Raw genomic sequence first — 17,812 nt, 5'->3', positions numbered from 1 at the left:
AATGGAGCCATGTACAAGCCTGACCTAAAAGCATAGTTTACTTGGGAGCATGTAACCATACCTTGGTAACCTGTCAAATTGCAGATCAAAAGGGCTTAATATTGCATTTTCTACATCAGACAGCAATAGTTTTTGAACATCTAAAGAAGTACTTGATCTTGCCCGACCTTGTGCACCAAGTATAGTCTAAATGTAGGTCCTGAGAATTTCATTCCTTGTAATTTAACAGAGTAAATCAGAACTTTAAATGCAATAATGAAGTTCCTTTGAACTACCTCATTTGTTACTGACAGGTATTTTATATGTTAATAAATGCTCTCAGCGCTTGAGATGAGAATGTGGCATGGAGAGCATACAAAGGACAGGAGAAACAACTATGCAAACAAAAGATAAAAGACAAACATATTAGATGCAAAGAGGAATTGGGGAAAAAATCAGAAAGGATTGTTTCCTGAGTCTGCAGAGGTAAACTAGTCAATAGATGGAAAAGAGTTTGAAAGTGGACTAGCAGCATAAGGACTGCGGTTAAGAATATTGCTGATGGAACACAGTGCATTTATGTATAAAGGGGTGCGAGTTCCACTGTTTTGCAGCACAGTAAAATCCCGTGACTGTATGTGGTTGTTCTGGTGATAGGAAGAGAAGGTCACAGAAATAGGACAGGAGCCTGCAAAGAAATTAAAATAGCTTGAAAGCTTATACTGAATGCGAAGAACAGATGAGCAGCCAGTACAGAAAACGAAGGAGGAGTGACACAGTATATCCCCTAGCTCTACACATAATGTGGAGTTCTACACTTTCTGCTAAGATGGTACATGGGAAAGTCTACAAGCAAGGAGTTACTATAAAATAGCTGAGATAGACAAGATGATAGAACACAGACAAAAGCCTGAAGAGATAATGTAGCGAGTGGTACTGAACTTACATAGCTTATAATAGACTGACAGCTGTAACCTATCAAGGGTCATGCCTGCAGTAATGATAAATCCGAGATTTCATCAAATGACATGAAGGCGATGTTGGCATCATCTACTCTGATGAATGCAGTCAGAATGATGAGTGATGAATGGATGGAACTCCTTCAGAAATGTTCAGTTTTTATGTTTCAGCCTGTATGCACTCATTGTACTGATTAGAACAGTGGAAGCTTATGTACACAACATTCTCAATAAGTTAACACTGCCCTCTCTTCTAAAACTTAAGTATGCACCCACACACAGATGATCAAATATATTTTGTGTACATAAAAATAGATCCATGATGCTGGCAAGTATTCATAAATCTTTTAATGAAAAAAAAAAAAGTTCACATATTTCACTGTCATTCCATGAAGAGAATTCCCATTTGTCTCACGGCCATACATGAAACCCATGACAATGCTACTTAACAATTTGTGAACCAGTCCTTAATGAGTGAAACCAGTATATGACACTGCTGCTGGTGAGATGGAAATGGGACAGTACAACAGTGGCATTGACTCATGAAGAAATGGAAAATCTTATTTTCATAAGACTGTTTTCCTCAATAACTAAAAAACCACGGAGAACAATTGCATGCATAAATCTTCAACTGAACAATATTTAACTGCTTATTCAAAATCCCATACAGTACAGTGTAACATCTGACCTGGCTGATGACAGTCATAGCCCTATATTACTGTTGTAATAAGTTTAAGTTCAAGCAATGCTACTAATAAATTATGGCTGGCTCTTAGACTGCATATGTATAAAATAAATTTAGTGACGTAAAAATCTTTTGCTGCTTGGAGAAAAGCGCAAACATTTAGCCTTTACAATGTCTTCCACTTAAGTATTTTATGGTTGGTTTTTTTTAAAGCAATATGTAATTCAAGTCCTGGAGTTTGACTACTAGTCATCTTCTCAAGGAATACAAATGGAAAAAAGGATGGGAAAGGACAGACTAATTGTATTAGAATTTACTGACAGGAAACACACACACAATTATAAAACTAATAAATCTAAAGCCAGTCTTAAAATTTACATAGGACGCCCACGACCCCTTCCTGCTCCATGATTATCACCTCCACTACGTGGATTTTTTATTGTTTCGTCAACAGACAAGATCAAACATGCAGCCTCTGAAGCAGCTGTCAGTGCATTGATTTTCACAACAGCCGGTTCCCACACACAAGCATCAAAGTTGTCAGCAATATCTTCTTGGAGAATGTTTACTCCAAACCAGGTTCCACCTGTAAACAATACAATAATTGATCAAAGGCTAAAAGGGCAGAGCTTGTACACACAACTTCTAAACTCCAAGCTAACTTTCCCATGGAATAACCCTCTGTTTTCACACATGTATGCACACCCAACAGCAATCAACACAAGTATGGCCAGAAAGCAGTATTATTTAAGAATGAATCTTTGGTCTTCTTCAGGGTTCCCAGGGACAGGGATGGTGCCAAGTAAGGACCTTATAAGGACCTTTCATGCATTCGTAAGGACCTAAGTGACAGTCATCAAGCTGCTTAAGTTTTTCTCTTGTATGGTCGGAAAGACTGTGGTCTTCTCTATGTCAAATACATGTATTTCTAGTAATAAATAATCAACCTGTCTGCCATATTTAGATTAGATAACTTAAAAAGTGTCCTTAGCGCGCTGATAACATACACCATTAATGTTCCAAGTTTTCTAGAAATCTAATAATATGCAAAACCTGAAAGCCATTCTTTGGTGTAATACAAAAGTCAGTTCATGTCTCTCTCTCTCTCGCACACACACTCTAATGCAGGGGTGGGCAACTTCTCCGGTCGGCGGGCCGGATATGGGGAAATGAAGTCCTTGGCGGGCCAGATTACTGGATCAATACCTTAATTGCGTATCTATCTACCTATGCAAGGAATAAATCGTGTTTAATGTAAACTTGTAAACTTTAATTCTAAAGCATAGAGACCGAAAACAGTATTTAATGATGTTAAGGTAGTGTACTTCAATAGCTGCTGAAGTCAGTGAGACAGCTGCGGTTGATCAAAGTTGTCAGCAAGTTGCTTGAACTCTGGCTGCATGTCAGGTATTGAAATCCTCAGTAACGACTGCATAGCACGTGAACATCAGTTAGGTTGGAACACAGATTTGTCTTGTTAATGTTCATGGTCGAAAATGTTTGCTCGCAAATGTATGTAGAACAGAACAAGTAGTTTCAGGCCATCTTTCAGGTTGGCAACTTGGACTCATTTCAGTGACTAAAATTTGTCAATGCTTTCAGGGTTATTCTCTTTCAGGGTATATTCTTCTCTGAGTTGAGGATATCTCCCCTTTGATCTCCAGCAGTAAAATTTCCATTTTCAGGCCAGACACATTCAGGCAGTATGGTGATCCGAGGCCGCAATCTTCCAGAACTGTGACTGTGATTTAGACCTCTCGCCTGATGGCATCCAACAACATGTTTCATGTCAGCACACTGTTACATAGCGCTTCCTGTGTATTATGCCAGCTCCCTGGTGCTCTGTCTCTTCAGTAGTCTTTCCTGTCAAAGATGCAACCATCCGTAGTACTACATGTCTGGCCAGCCATGGTAATTGCCAGATTGATTCCACACAGCATCTTCTGTTCATTTTCTGAAATGCCTCGACAAAGATGAGCAACTGTGCAGTGCCATCAGGCCAAGGAAACAGCTGAATGCCCGCCTTTTCAGTTGTATTTCAGCTCAAAGTTCTTCTCGAAAACTGACTTCTTCAAACTTCTTTCTTTGTTCTGGACCAGCGACATCGAGGACAAATTCACCATCACTGAACGATTTGCTGTGCTTGGCAATTTGTATGCCACCAAGCTGGCATGAGTAGCAGCTTTCTGGGCTACTTCATTCTGCTGCTTTACAAGTTTTCTGTCAACTTCCATAGCTTCCATAGCCTGCATGTGTCGTCGCATCATGGCGGCTAACGTTGTACTCTTTAACACGGCAACACTTTCACTGCACAACAAACATACTGCTTTCTTGCACTTCTGTGAACAAGTATTTAAATGCGCGACACTGGCAAAATCCATGGTACAAATTTTATTGAAAATTCCCTAACTGAAAACAAAGAATCAAAAAATAAACTAACAGACTATTCGACGCAAAGCAGTACATGTAGTGCGCGGGTTACTCTCTGACCCTGCTCTAGCATGGGAGAGAAGAAGAAATAGAGTTATGCCAGCATTAGAAGATTAAGGTTCAACAAAGAGTCTTTTTTTTTGCCTAGTTCAGGGCCTTGAACCTAATGCTAAACCCAAGATGCGAAAAAAGCATTAAAGCCCATTTATTTTGTTAACATTTTGCGCCAAAGTCGACTAACGATATAAGGACTGTAAGGTCTCTCAAGGACCACCCCCCTGGGATGAGCAGAAATTTCTGACGCAATGAAATGTTTTGTTTTGTTTGGCATGGCTCAAAGCCTGCATTGTCACACAGCTGGCGAGGAATAATCTCCAGGGCTTTCCTGGCAAGCTCTTGCAATCAGCAATGCATCTTTGACAGCATCCAGCCTGCAATGGTGTGACGAGTTTGTGTTTATTGAAAGGCAATCACTGAAAGGCCTCCATCTCTACTGCTCCTCCCCCTGTTGAAATATAACAGATCATACAATTTGACAGTGTTCAGAATCATAATAACTACAGTCATGGCCAGGTGATTTTAGCAGCCACAGTAAGGATAAGGCCTTACAATGAGGATGTGACAAATGTTATCATAAAAATTAAGAAAGCAAAAGAAAAATAATTCACCTGCAACAACCGAGTCATTCTTGATTGCACGGCGGACTATCATGATGGCATCGTGTAAAGAACGCTCTGTCTCTTCCATGAATTGTTCAGCACCACCTCTCAGAATAATTGTGCATGTATGGGCCTGGGGACATCCTTTGAACACGTTGTACCTGTGACAGAGAAGCAATACCTTCATTTACAAGGCTGAAGATGCACTATAAAGAAAATATGTTAATTTACATGTATGGGGACAGCATTTTTTTAATTAAGTCCACACACACACACACACACAGGGAAATTACTTTATTTACAAATAATACGAAGTTCAATTTGCAGGTTAGAGGACAACCTTACAACATAACACACATTTAAAAGATGTAGTGAAATGTAGTTCATATGCTATTTGTTTTTCTGTCCCTCGTATGCTGTCCATGTTTCGTTCCTGCTCTTAAGTGCTAAGAGCATGCTCCTTAGGAATGTGAGTACAGCTTTACAAATTTTGCATTTATTATTATATTATATGCATGTTGATAACAGAACCCACCGGTCACTGCCAACTTGCACTTCTTCAAATGTCTCACATGTTCCAAGAACATCAGGACTTAGATTCTGTACTGTTGTCTGAATGGAGCCTCCACAAGCCTTCATTGTACGGCGCAAGTCTTCCTCCTGAACACGACCAGCACAAAACATGTCCCTGCAAACACACACACGGCATACTAGAAACAGACTAACCCTAACTCTGAAATATAAAATGATCACTAAACATGCATTACTGCTAGTTGAAAATTATATAATGCATTTGAACCTAAAAATGATATATGCAGAATAATGGTACGTTTGTTATTGTGATATGAATGCTGACAGCTATGTTCCATTCTACTCTTCCCTCTTCAGCCAGCAGTCAGGAAAAAAATAGAACAAGCTGTGAAATGATTTTAAGCAAAATCTGCTCTTTCATCCTTAGCATGCAGGTGAGGAATACAAGAAGTTGTGAAATGATATTTACTGAAGTTTTCTTAGCCATGTAAAAGTATATATGTCACAGATGGATGACACGAGACTAAACAGGCAGCACAGCGAGGGTGGATGATGCACTTGTCACACGACTAACAGCATTTTATTTTTAGAAAGTAGGAAAGAAAATGGGAAAGACCATATAATTAACTGTTGCTGGCCAGTGCTTCACTTCCCAAGAAAATGCGGCAAGTGGGCGGACACTACGTGTAGGCTGCATCTTCCTAGAAAGATGCGATGCTTTTTTTTAATAGTAGTTTGGATTTTTTTGGTATGTTGAATTTTTCATGTATTTTTTTAAGCTACAGATAAGTATTAGAAATTTGTTTTTGTTACAACTGTCAATAGATGCAGTCTACAGGGCCAGGAGATGGGCCATAAATATTTGTGCCTGGCAAATGCCCTGAAGTACTTGAAGAGTTTTTGTTGTTTTGTTAGTCGGAGTTGTTTTTGTCCTGATGTTGGGTTGCTAGTCCCCAGAGGCAGTGCCATTTTGTGTACTTCTGACCCCTAGAGGCAGCATTTGTGATGTAAGAAGGTTAGGTCAATTGTCTCCAGACACAGCATCATTTTGTGTAAGTCTATTCCCCAGTGGAGGCGTTAGTGGTGTTTTGTTTGTTTCTATGGTTTAAGATAATTTGTGAGCGTGTGTGTGGAAGATATATTTGGATTTTGGAACATAAGCCTCCAATGACTGTTGGAATCTGTGACTGAAATTAAGAGAATCATCCGATTAGTCATCAGTGAAAGCCGTGTTGTGCCGGACTCTAAACGTTATTATTCTTATGTCTAATCATCAACCAAGAAAAGGAACTTTCTTTCAGGACTGTATTTAAATTGGAGATCTTAAATAGTAGTAAGGATTGACTGATGTATGTTTAATGGGAAATTATTTTTAACATTTACTGTGTATTTTCATTCGTTAAAATCGTTAAATGTATACAGGCCTACAAAAAAGGCTAAGTTGTGTGAAGAAAAGTACATGCAAACGTCTAGGTGTCTACGGGTAGGCGAGTGTCTGGGACAAAATGAATATACTGAATGCTGTGTTTTGTGAAATGATATTTATTGAAGTTTTTTCTTAGCCATACAAAAATATACACTTTGCATGACTATACTGAATGCTGTATTGCAAAGAGGCAAAGCCTTGTGTGTGTGAAGTCACCTGTCAGCAAAATACTGTGTGGCTACATCTCCAATGGGTAGTTTGGACAATACCACTTTTGCTCCACTCTGGTGAATCTTATCAAGTTTGTCATACAGGATTTTCCACTCAGCATCAACAATGGACTGATACTCCTAGAAGATGCAAAAAGTACGCATCAGAAAAACCTGGCCAATGGCTAAAACACTGTCAAAATAAAGTAATATATAACATTCTATTAACAATGAACAAAACTTGCAACTATAGGTTATTCTAGCATTAACTAGCTTACACTATTAAACAGACCAGTCATGCCACAACTTATTGTAGCAATATACCTCTTCCATTCCTAACATTAGCCACATTACCTCCACACTGTTAACTCGGACTTCAGCATTTTCTTCTCAGCCTTCAGCTCCAACTCAATGTTTAGTAGAGCTATTTTGGGGTTTGTGTATGTCTTTGGTTGCATTTCAAAACCTGCATAACTAAATGTTTTCTTGAACGCCACTCCAGCCACAAGCATGGAGTCCTGAAAACATATAATTATAAAGCATTCATCCATGTCTGTTTCTACTGTAATGAAAGATTTTGTTGGATCTTTTCTCCCCTGTTGAGATTGTTCAGTGGCTACCATGTATATAGTGCTAACAAATTTCCCAGAAATATATAACCCAATGCAACCAGTTAATGGTTCATATACAAAATGGTTAATTAAAATCAACAAGAGCTTAACTTTCAAATAATGTTTATTCATTTTATTAATTTACGGTCTTACAAATAATTATATATATATCTTACAATTTACTGTCTTTCCATCAAGGGATTCAGTAGTTATTAAAAGACTCAACTGTATTTTTGTATAAACATAATACTGTATAAGAATGAAAAAACATGTATTCGGCTATGTGAGTAATTTGAGAACAGATGGAAGGCACAGTTAACATCAGAATACTTTTGTGCCCCAGATATATATCTCATCTTTGTACACAGGCACTCATAGTACCTTGTGACTAAGAGTTTGCCTTCCAACGCCTCCACACTGAGCTGTGATCGGCCCATTATGACATTGAACTCAACTAAATCATGAAAACTTGTAATCCTCACACCATGTTTTCCCAGTTATATTTAGACCAAAGCACAGATGTTGAGGACTTTGAGGAAACTTTAGCACAAACACTAAAAAGAGAATGAGCGTGCATTATTGAACTAATGTATTTTCTTAAATTGCCGCTGCATGTAGTTACTGGTTACTTGAATTACTGGATGCATGAACAATTCTGAAGGATTTATAGATACTAGATTAAGATAGCAGATTTCATGAATGATCATATTATCTCCCTTTCCCTGGCTGTAACCATTTTCCCATTGGGCTTTTCCCTTGTTACAATGTAATGTTTGAGTCAAGCATTGCTTGACATTAGACATAGCATCTGTTCATATTTGTGAGTCCTTGACTGTGAATACACACGACCTGGGCAGCCTCAGGCAATTGTTGGGTTCTTTTGTGAAATAATGTGATATTGTCCCGAATTAATGTGTTGAGATCCATCTGCCCATGACATGTGGGAAAAATAAGAAAGTACTCTGTTTGGCATGATTCAGCAACACACACACACCTACTCACAAAAAAACATTTCCCGCATTGACTTTCACCAGCCACACTTCTACTTCCTCTCCTCAGTCACATACATGCAACAGAGACCGTTCCACGAATATCTCCCAATAAGTCTGTAATTCCACGTCCAACCCTGAAACAGCTGCAGAGAGTTCTCTAATAACTCTGTACCCTTAAATAGTTGTCAAAGACAAATGGAGACAGCCCCACATATATCTCCCAATAACTGCGAATTTCACCTCTAACCCATAAAATGTTGTTGAAGACCGATTTTTCTGCCTGATTGCCTGAAGTAGTATTGTTAAATTACTGCAAATAATGTTTATGTGTAGATGAATGATTGCAAATCATAATATTACTGATATATGTATAACAAAGACTGATTAACATCCTGATTTACAACTGGTCAGAATGTAACCTGGTCATAATTTGAGAATTACTTGTTCTTGCAAAATGCAGAACTCAATATGTTGACAACACAAATCTTGCTTAAGATTTCATCTTTTCATCTTCATCATAAGATTTCATCAAATTCATCTTTTCTTCCTGGTATGAAAATTTTCAGAAAACTAATCACAGCACTGCTGGACATAGGTAATACATGTACTAGAAACCTTCCTAATGACAGGAGGTAGTAAAAAAATATTGCTGCTCCATGCTCAAAGCAAATGAGATTTATATCCAGGAATCCAGCTTTTAGGTTTAGAGAGCTGAGTAGTACTCACTAAAGCGAAGGCTAACAACAACCCAATGTTTGCTAACCTCGAGTCAACCTTCTTGATGCTTATTTTTAATTCTCTCTAAAGTGAAGGCTAAAAATAATCCACCAACTGTCAGCTTACCTCAAGGGCACCTCCAGTAACTTTCTTTATTCCTATCATGTTTAAAGGCAGGAGTTCATCCAGCAACATGACAGCATCTACCACCATTGCAGCAAAGAAGTCTTTCTGAGCAGCCACTAGTTTTGAGCTCAAAGCTGTGGCAGCACATTTCAGCAGCAATTCTCGCATCTCCCTGTTATGATGAGCTTTCTGATCAGTTGGTGTACAAGAAAATTGGCAACATAGTGGGTTACCCCATGTATCTCATTTTGCATCAGCCCTCAGTCTAAATATATATAAAAAAACACAAAAATCACCCCTCTGTATAATTAAAGTAGCTGGTCACTGTTATAGTGCAAAACCCCCCCTTAGTCTTATATATATATAAAACATGAAAAATCCCCCTCCCTAAAGTCTAATTGCAGCAGTTGATCGGTGATATAAAAAGTGCAACTATAACAAGAAAACAAAGTCTAAAGCTGCTTGACACAAACCCACATACACTTTAGTTGAAATATTGGTAAGGACAGCTCCTGGATTATCAATTCCTTTCTTGATGGAATTGTAGGAGCAGAATTCAGCCATTCAATGAGAAGTGTTTGTAGCATTGGTCTCTGAATTCTATTCAGTCCCTTTGCAGATTATACGCTACCAGTTTTCTAAGGTGTTCTGTGGCCATTTCAATGAAGAGGATACCAAGAGTGACCATTTAGGTGGGAAAGTGAAGGTGTGCTTTCCTGGATATCTCTGCGACCACACCCTTTGCGAACATAATATCTTCAGACACAAAATCGCCTTTAAACTGCTTCTCGTTGATCCACACCAACAGCTTCTCAATATCATCTAAGAGTTTTAGTTGTTGCTTGGTAATCATGGTAACTCCTTTGGGGGATGAGGGTTTGATAAGCAAGTTTACACAAAACAACAAGTTGTACCAGAGCAATCAGAACCAACCTTGGGTCTTCTTTTTTTATGTGAACAGCTACCGACTTGATTTTCTCAATAGCCTGAAAAATAAGTGAAAAATGCCCATGTGAATATAACATGGTCAATTACATGCACTCAACAGACATAATAAGATAACCATAACCCACACGTCCTCTAACTAGTGCATGTAAATGAGTGGTTAAAATGAAGCATGCATACATGGTGAGTTATTATTAAGGTTTTGGAGGCTGCACTCAGGGTTCCAAACCCCTTTCCTGTTTTCCATGTCTACTTTACCCTAAATATACAATGGCAACTGAAAGAATTACCCCCCCCCCCCCAAAAAAAAAAAACCCTGTCTCCTATTCTCCACCCTTTTTTAAAAACAGCAGTTTTAAAATCATGCTTACTAAAACAGCTGCTTTTACTTTACCCCACCGTCCCAACTGCCTGACCCCAAGTTCTCACCAAAGGTCTTCCGATAATTGCCAAAATGGACCATACACATACACAAAAAGACATGCTGGCTAAGGAATTATTAGAGTTTTCAAAATAAGACACAAAACAGAGAGAAGTAAAGAGATATATCTGTGCCTTGTAAATCTAAGAAGCTACCCTTAAAGATTAATGCGAGTGCAACATTTTTTTCTTTATTTTCAGGTTAATAATTCCCAAACTATAAGCACATAATTATGCTTAATTTTAAAGATACAAGCCATCAAACATCTGCATTCTCACCTGCCACTAGGAGGGCAGAGGAAAATTTACTCTCCTATACTGGAGAGTTATCTTTCGCTACAATAGTATTTGTAATAGCGAGTGTGGCTCAATTCAGCAAATCTATGCAAGTCTTTCAGTCAAAAGAAGAAACATTGCTCAGGTTATGTTCAAGAAGTGATTTTTTGCCCAGAAAATAAAAAGACTGATTTTGGAATACAGCCCTACAGATTTGAATTTTATTTGCAAGCTTCAACTAAAGTAACAAAAAACAAAACAAAACAAAGGCCCAAGCCAAGTTCATTCGACTGGTAAGTTAATTGTCTCAAGATGAAAATTTAATGGGCAACAAGCACGGCCATTTCAGTCTATGCTGTATTATTGGTTCTCTGTTACTAAGTGTTAATTTGGAGTTAAATTTTCCAGGTGTATAAGGTTTATAAAATATAAACACATTTCAATGTGCATTTGTCTAAGATAAACTACAATTTTCTGTTATTTGATAGATGGTTAATTTCCATTACATTTTTTTATAGTTACAACTTACTGCTGATAGTGACTTTTTTACCATTAAAAATATAACAATAATTTGATATACATTTATCAATGTTAAAAACTTATTTCTATTTACTGATACTCACACATTCTTGTTTAAGCTTCTCATACTTTTATTTTAGCTGTTTCGAGCATGCACATCAATGGTGCCCTCACATTGTCAGTTGCTTTTAGCATTGTGCTAAATAACAAAACAACTGATAATGTGTTTGTGACCCTGTCAAGATATTACTTGTAGACCCGAACGGTGTAGAAAGCCTTGACTTTGAATATCTGGTTCTTGATTGTTAAACTTTTTTTTTTACCAACAGTCATTGTTTTAACAGCCCATGATTTTGTATAGTTGGCACTGCTGTAGGAAGATGATCTCTTCATTTTACCGAAAGTCCAAAACTTGCTTGTACTGTATAACAATTATTTTGAAATGTTTTGAGCAAATTTCTGAGTACAGAGTAGGAACAAAGTTTGCAGGGCACATTTGAACAAAGCAGAGATCTGTATAATAATCCAAAGTTAATCCAAGTTTGTTGCCATTATCTTTAGAATTTCCTAAATGATTACAAACTCGGAGAGAACATTCAGCAACAGCACATTATGCCCTGGTCTGTTTTCTTTTACCAAGGATTGCATCTTTTCTCTTTGAGTTCAGCTCATGCAGAAGATGCTAATTTTTAGAAATAGCTCCCTTTTGTCACTTCCTGTTTTCTCAACAAATCCAGATTTAATTAAGAAAAAACCCATTAATATAATTTTTCTCATGCCTCTTTGTCATAAAATATTACTAGAATATGTTTTTGTGATACTTTATGTTCTACTTCCAGCGATTTTTGCTGAGCAATTGCATTGTCCTTAAATATTCAAGTGTTTAGACAGTTTCTGATGCTGCTGTCAAAATATCGAAAAACAGTCTGACACTATGTAACACTAAGCACGAAAATATAAAGTTTTTCCTGCTACTCTCCACTCCACCAATGTTTCTTTATAAAAGAGATACTTACCAATGCTGTTGCTTTGCGGATAGCACGAATTATGATCTGTGGGTGCACACCATCCTCAATAAAAGGCTTCATTTCTTTTAAGAGCTCTCCAGCTATAAGCGTCACAGATGTTGTGCCATCTCCAACCTGTAAATTTTGGGGTGGCAGATACATTTGAGAGCCAACATCAAAATAAGAGTTCTGGTACAGAATCCAGTCTGTATTAAACTAAAATATTTTAGTTGCATTTTCAGCAAAATATGTAGATTTAGACCTAAATGTCATATAAGACACACATGTAGCTTTTATTGAGATCTTTTCATTCCTGGCCAAAGTGAATGGTTTGCATTTTTTCAAGGTATCAGTAGATATAGGTGATATAAAACCTGTAAATTTTAGCCCCCAAGACCCATCTGTTAATTATCCGCTAACAAAGTATGTGATTCACACCTGTGATCAATGAACGCTGCTAACAGTGTACTACATCACAACTGTGCACCATTAACAATGTTGCCAGCAGTCAACACCAGAGAGAATGAGCAACATTTCAGATTATTCGGACACTGAAAGTCTGCATTTATTGTGCTGTAGTAGTATTTTTTCAGAAGTGGAGAAAACCGCACAAATAAAACATGTTCAGGCCCGAGAGTTTCCCAGTTTCAAACACATTGGAGTGATATGGCGAGAACAATGGCAATCAAGAATGACTTCACATGACCACATTGTAGATAAGTTAGATGGTTGTTTACTGCCTCAAGCAGATTATTATCTGCCGGTAGAAATTGGCTCCAAGTGTAAAAAAGACTAACACCAAGACTGGATGTTTATTATAGTTACTGATTATCAAGTTGATGTCTTAAGACCGAAGACTTAATTATTTAGATCTGCCTGGCCTGGTGAGAATGACTTAAGTTGAAGGCAGCAGTTAAGGTTACTGATGTTAAAGTAAGATTCTGAATTTATAACTCCATATAGATGGGTGGTTTTGATTGATAAAGTTGAAACAATGGAATTTTTTAAAAACGTGAACTATTAGAAGAAAGGCAATCAAAACTCTTTTCTCCCAAGTATTTTGCTTTGACTTGTTGGGGGAATATCTACAGCCTTTTTAACAGGTTAAAACGATCATTTGTTCTACAGTCAGATGTATCTTGCAACCATTTTCACGTTGATTACAAACTATGCTCATACGAACCCAAGAAACTAGAGCCAACACAATTTATTGGTTCAAGGCCAACTTACCAGAAGAAGGAGCTATTTTAGTACACATATATATCTTGTGGAACAGTAAATCCAGCACTCACAATAAGCTGTATTTTGACCTTTGGATCTCTTAAAAAAAAATCCGGAGCAAGTTTGGGCATAAAGATCAGACTTTTTTTGATGGGGAGAGACAGTAACACTCTTCGAGCTGAGAACCAAGAAGCTTTGAGTGATGGGGGAGATGCTGAATGCAAAAAGAGTGTAGTGTTTAGGGTTATGATATGATTCCAATTGGTAATATTACAGCAGGAATTCGTATAGATACCTCTAATGGAGTGATAATTTTGTGATGCGTTGCAAAATTTTCATTTGTCTGGTTTTTTGCATCCAAAGAAAAAGACAAAAAGAACAGCAAAACCAAGGGTCCTTTCAAGCTACATAAACACATTTTTGCAGGGATTATCGATGAAAACTGTGGATATATATAAATTTAACCATAATATACTTAAAATGCCAATAATATGATCTGCTTAGCAAGGCACAACTTTGCATTTTGTTTTTTCTAATCAGATCATGTTGCATAAAAATAACAAAACCTCTGCAAGGTGCATCTGCAGATAGTGGACAAACAAACAGTAACATCATTTTGTGTCCCATTAGCTTGGTGTTTTAAGCCAAAGAAAGTGACCTTTAAGGTGCATGTATTCTGAGTTCTTGATCCCTATGCCATGAATGGGACACACATTAGGAAAGTAGAAGTGACTCATACGGTATTTAATTAATTCTTTAAGTCACCATTTTTATTAAAACAAATCTGATAGGTTACCTCAGCATCCTGTGATTTGGCAATGTCCACAAGTGTCTTTGCTGCAGGATGAACAATGTCTAAAGTCTTCAATATTGTAGCCCCATCATTTGATATTACAGCACTTCCTAGGAAAAAAAAAAAAAGGGGGGGAGGGGGAAGGGGACCATGAACATTAGGGCTTGATGCTAATACAGCAATGCAACCTCATCAAGAAAGTTGCTCTATAAACATATAAATGTGACTTTCTGCAGAAACCATGTTTTAAAAAAGGCACACCAAAAAAAAAAAAAACAAAACAAACAAAAAAAAAAAAAAAAACAAACAAAAAATTAAAAAATGACACCCCCTCCCCAAAACACTGGACTCCTGCTGCAAATGCAGTCTCTTAAATTATGGTTAAACAGATTTTTATTAAAAAAAAATTCTTGATTAGTTGGTAAAAGTGGCAATCACAAATGAACATGAACAGAAAATTGTGTACATAGAAAGGAGTTGGGGAGGAATATGACTCAACTCCCATAGTTGCCAGATTTAAAAATAGATTTATACTGATAAAAAGTATCATGGGAAAGGAACATGTTAATTATCTGTGATTAAGAATGCATAAAAAAACGCACAGAACACACTCAGATAGTGTGTCTTATAAGTTATGGTAAAAGTGGGGAAAAACATATAAGGGAGAGTAACAAGCTATATAGTTTGGAACATAGCCAATGAAGATATTGATAGATCGAGAGATTGAGAAATCAATAAAAAAGTAAATTTTCGATGATGTTCATGACACTGCAAATAGCGAAAAAGAAAGTAATTTTATTTTTAAAAAAATCTTCAGGACCTTTCTCTGCCTACCAGAGATAACAATGTGATGTTCCAAAATTTTGTGTAGCCAAGCGTGTAAGCATTTTTTTTTGTGGAAAAAATCCACTGGATATATCTAATATCTTTTGAATTTCAAGAGAAAGTGGTGCATCAGGACTGTTTCAAGTTTTAAAAAACTGATTCTTGACTTTTAAAACTTGAATTATAAATTTTATCTGCCAAGATTATTTTTTCAAAAAGCAGGCAAATTTTGTTAATCTCTTTTGTTAATCACTTCTCAACAGTCCATGTCCCTTTCTATGTTAAAAGGGAGGGTCTACTGTTTAAGAAATATTATAGCATTTGATATAGCTTTTGTCAGATGCTTAAATCCCAAGGCTGTTGCCTTTTAGAACGTTGGGGTGAGGGAACCAACATAAAAACAAAAGACTGTCATCAACATAAAAAATGTCTAAGCAGACGACAGAACACTGAATATTTTGTCAAATGTTATAAAATACATCATTTATTAAGATACAAATTATACATACCCTTGTTATCCACAATCAACTTATCCATGCCTCGTGGACCTAACGTTGTACGAACAGCATCCGCAATAGCTTGACAGGCATTGATATTGCTGACAATTTGTGGTACACCCTGAGACGTATCTGTCCCTTCTTTCAGAAGTATAATGGGTGCTTGCTGTTAGGTAAAAATGCAAATATGTGAGTGATTCTAAACAATAAAAATGGCCTCTAACAGAAGGGCTTCATGTAAAGATGTTTCTTAGCATCAAAACCTTTGCTTCTCTTAGACACTGAGCATTCCTTACTATTTGTGGTGTTCATTATTTTTTTTTTTACTATTGATGAGTTATACACAAGCATTATGACTTTTATAAAATGCAGCCTGTTCTTTGTCAAATGCTCTTTTGCTTAAGAGTCTTCCCCCTTGAGAAAGAGAGTTGAGTACACAAGGGATTTTCTACCCTACAGACAAGGCTTTGCATTTAATTGCCCACATCTGCTTAGAGTACTATCATCACACAAATGGCTTCAGTAGGACTCGTCCACAATTTACTTGACAGAAATGTGTCCAACTTCTAACTTTGCCATCATGTTTTTGGTAACATACTATATGCATTTAATTTGTGCTGTACTTGTGTTTGTTTCATAGCTTTGTCTAGCCAAGGTTTTGTTTTGTGTGCATATGTATATATGTACATCTGTGTTTGCTAGTACATATTTGTCATACAAGGCCAATGTTTTTGCACGTAACACACGCAAAAATTAAAATTTGCTTTCGAAATATGCGTTATGTCTGTCTTTATCGCTCTGTTTTCTGGTTCCTACCAAAGTTATGTGCTTAGTTTGTTTATTCAACCGGAAGCTCAGGAAGATTCTGGAAGACGCCTATAAATAATAGGAACGAAACTAATCGTATCACTAGCGGGTTGTAAATGCGAAAATTTTAAGAGCCTGAGGCAAATATCTGACCTTAGGAACTTTTATGTCCAGTAAAATTGTCATGGATACGGATAAGAGACTCAGTCATGCAAAATCGCTTGTTTTTACATTGCGTAGCCTAGAGTTACGCGACACAGCTAAAGTATATGAAGATATATTCTATAATATTGACTTCATATAAACTAAAATTTAACTATGTGCATAATGATAAAGAAAAGATTAAAACAGTCTACTCGTAGTGCTAAGATTACACAGATTTACTTCCACAAATTGTACCCACCAACGCTCTTGACATGTTGAGATTTCTCGTTTGAAGAACGATAACTCTAAGCAAGACACCGAGAATACATTACTTCCCTTAGAAAGCGATCTCACCACCAGAGACTATAGTTACCGGCACACAAAAATTAATGATTTGTTAAATTGGTATTTTTTATGCTCACACGAAAGTAAAAGAAAGCACAAAAAAACCAAAACAAAAACTGAGTCTCTATTTTCATTAGTTTTGGAGATATTGCTGTTTGAAGTTGGTGATTTGCGTCACAGCTGTATTTTAGACCATATGTTTGAAGCTCTACAATTTGTATGAGAAGTTACCAACACTGACTTTATACTCAAGTGATCGACTGAAAACCTAATTCGCAAAAAGACATACTGGAAAAAAACATACATCTAAATTGAAAACCACAGCAACAACAACAACAAAATTTGAAAAACACACTTTTGCGCTTGGTCATTTTGCACGAATTCAGACACCATATTTCAAGTACTCCGTTTTAAATACTAATTTACAAAATACTTAAATGGTGGTATTGACATAATGCAAGGAGAAATAATATAATATATAATCCTGGCCTGTGGAAAGCTCAATTAAGGCACTTCACAAATGTCAGAAAGTGCAGAAGGTGATGTGAAGTCAAAATACAGTGACGATAAAATAAGGTGACGACACAACTAATTAAAAGTGACGACAAAATGCCGGTGTTCAGCGGACCACACCACAGGCCAAAGTGCACATGCATTACATTACACACCGTCTGTAAGGTTCTTCTTGC

The 17,812-nt window shown here is 37.0% G+C and overlaps 1 protein-coding gene across 1 annotated transcript; it reads right to left on the bottom strand.

Annotated features, from left to right (window-relative positions):
- Positions 1-1,264: 1,264 nt before the first annotated feature.
- Positions 1,265-17,141, bottom strand: LOC112565408 (T-complex protein 1 subunit eta-like). The gene is given in 14 exon segments (XM_025240847.1): positions 1,265-2,238; positions 4,388-4,467; positions 4,536-4,558; positions 4,722-4,873; positions 5,248-5,400; positions 6,886-7,019; positions 7,233-7,267; positions 7,270-7,396; positions 9,325-9,496; positions 10,258-10,310; positions 12,501-12,626; positions 14,509-14,615; positions 15,840-15,993; positions 17,038-17,141. Coding segments are annotated over 14 exon segments (1,572 nt in total). The 5' UTR covers positions 17,053-17,141; the 3' UTR covers positions 1,265-1,997.
- Between the last annotated feature and the right edge of the window lie 671 nt (positions 17,142-17,812).

The sequence above is a fragment of the Pomacea canaliculata genome, linkage group LG5, assembly GCF_003073045.1.
Source record: "Pomacea canaliculata isolate SZHN2017 linkage group LG5, ASM307304v1, whole genome shotgun sequence".
Taxonomy (NCBI): Eukaryota; Metazoa; Mollusca; class Gastropoda; order Architaenioglossa; family Ampullariidae; genus Pomacea; species Pomacea canaliculata.
This window is presented reverse-complemented; position numbering and strand designations above follow the sequence as displayed.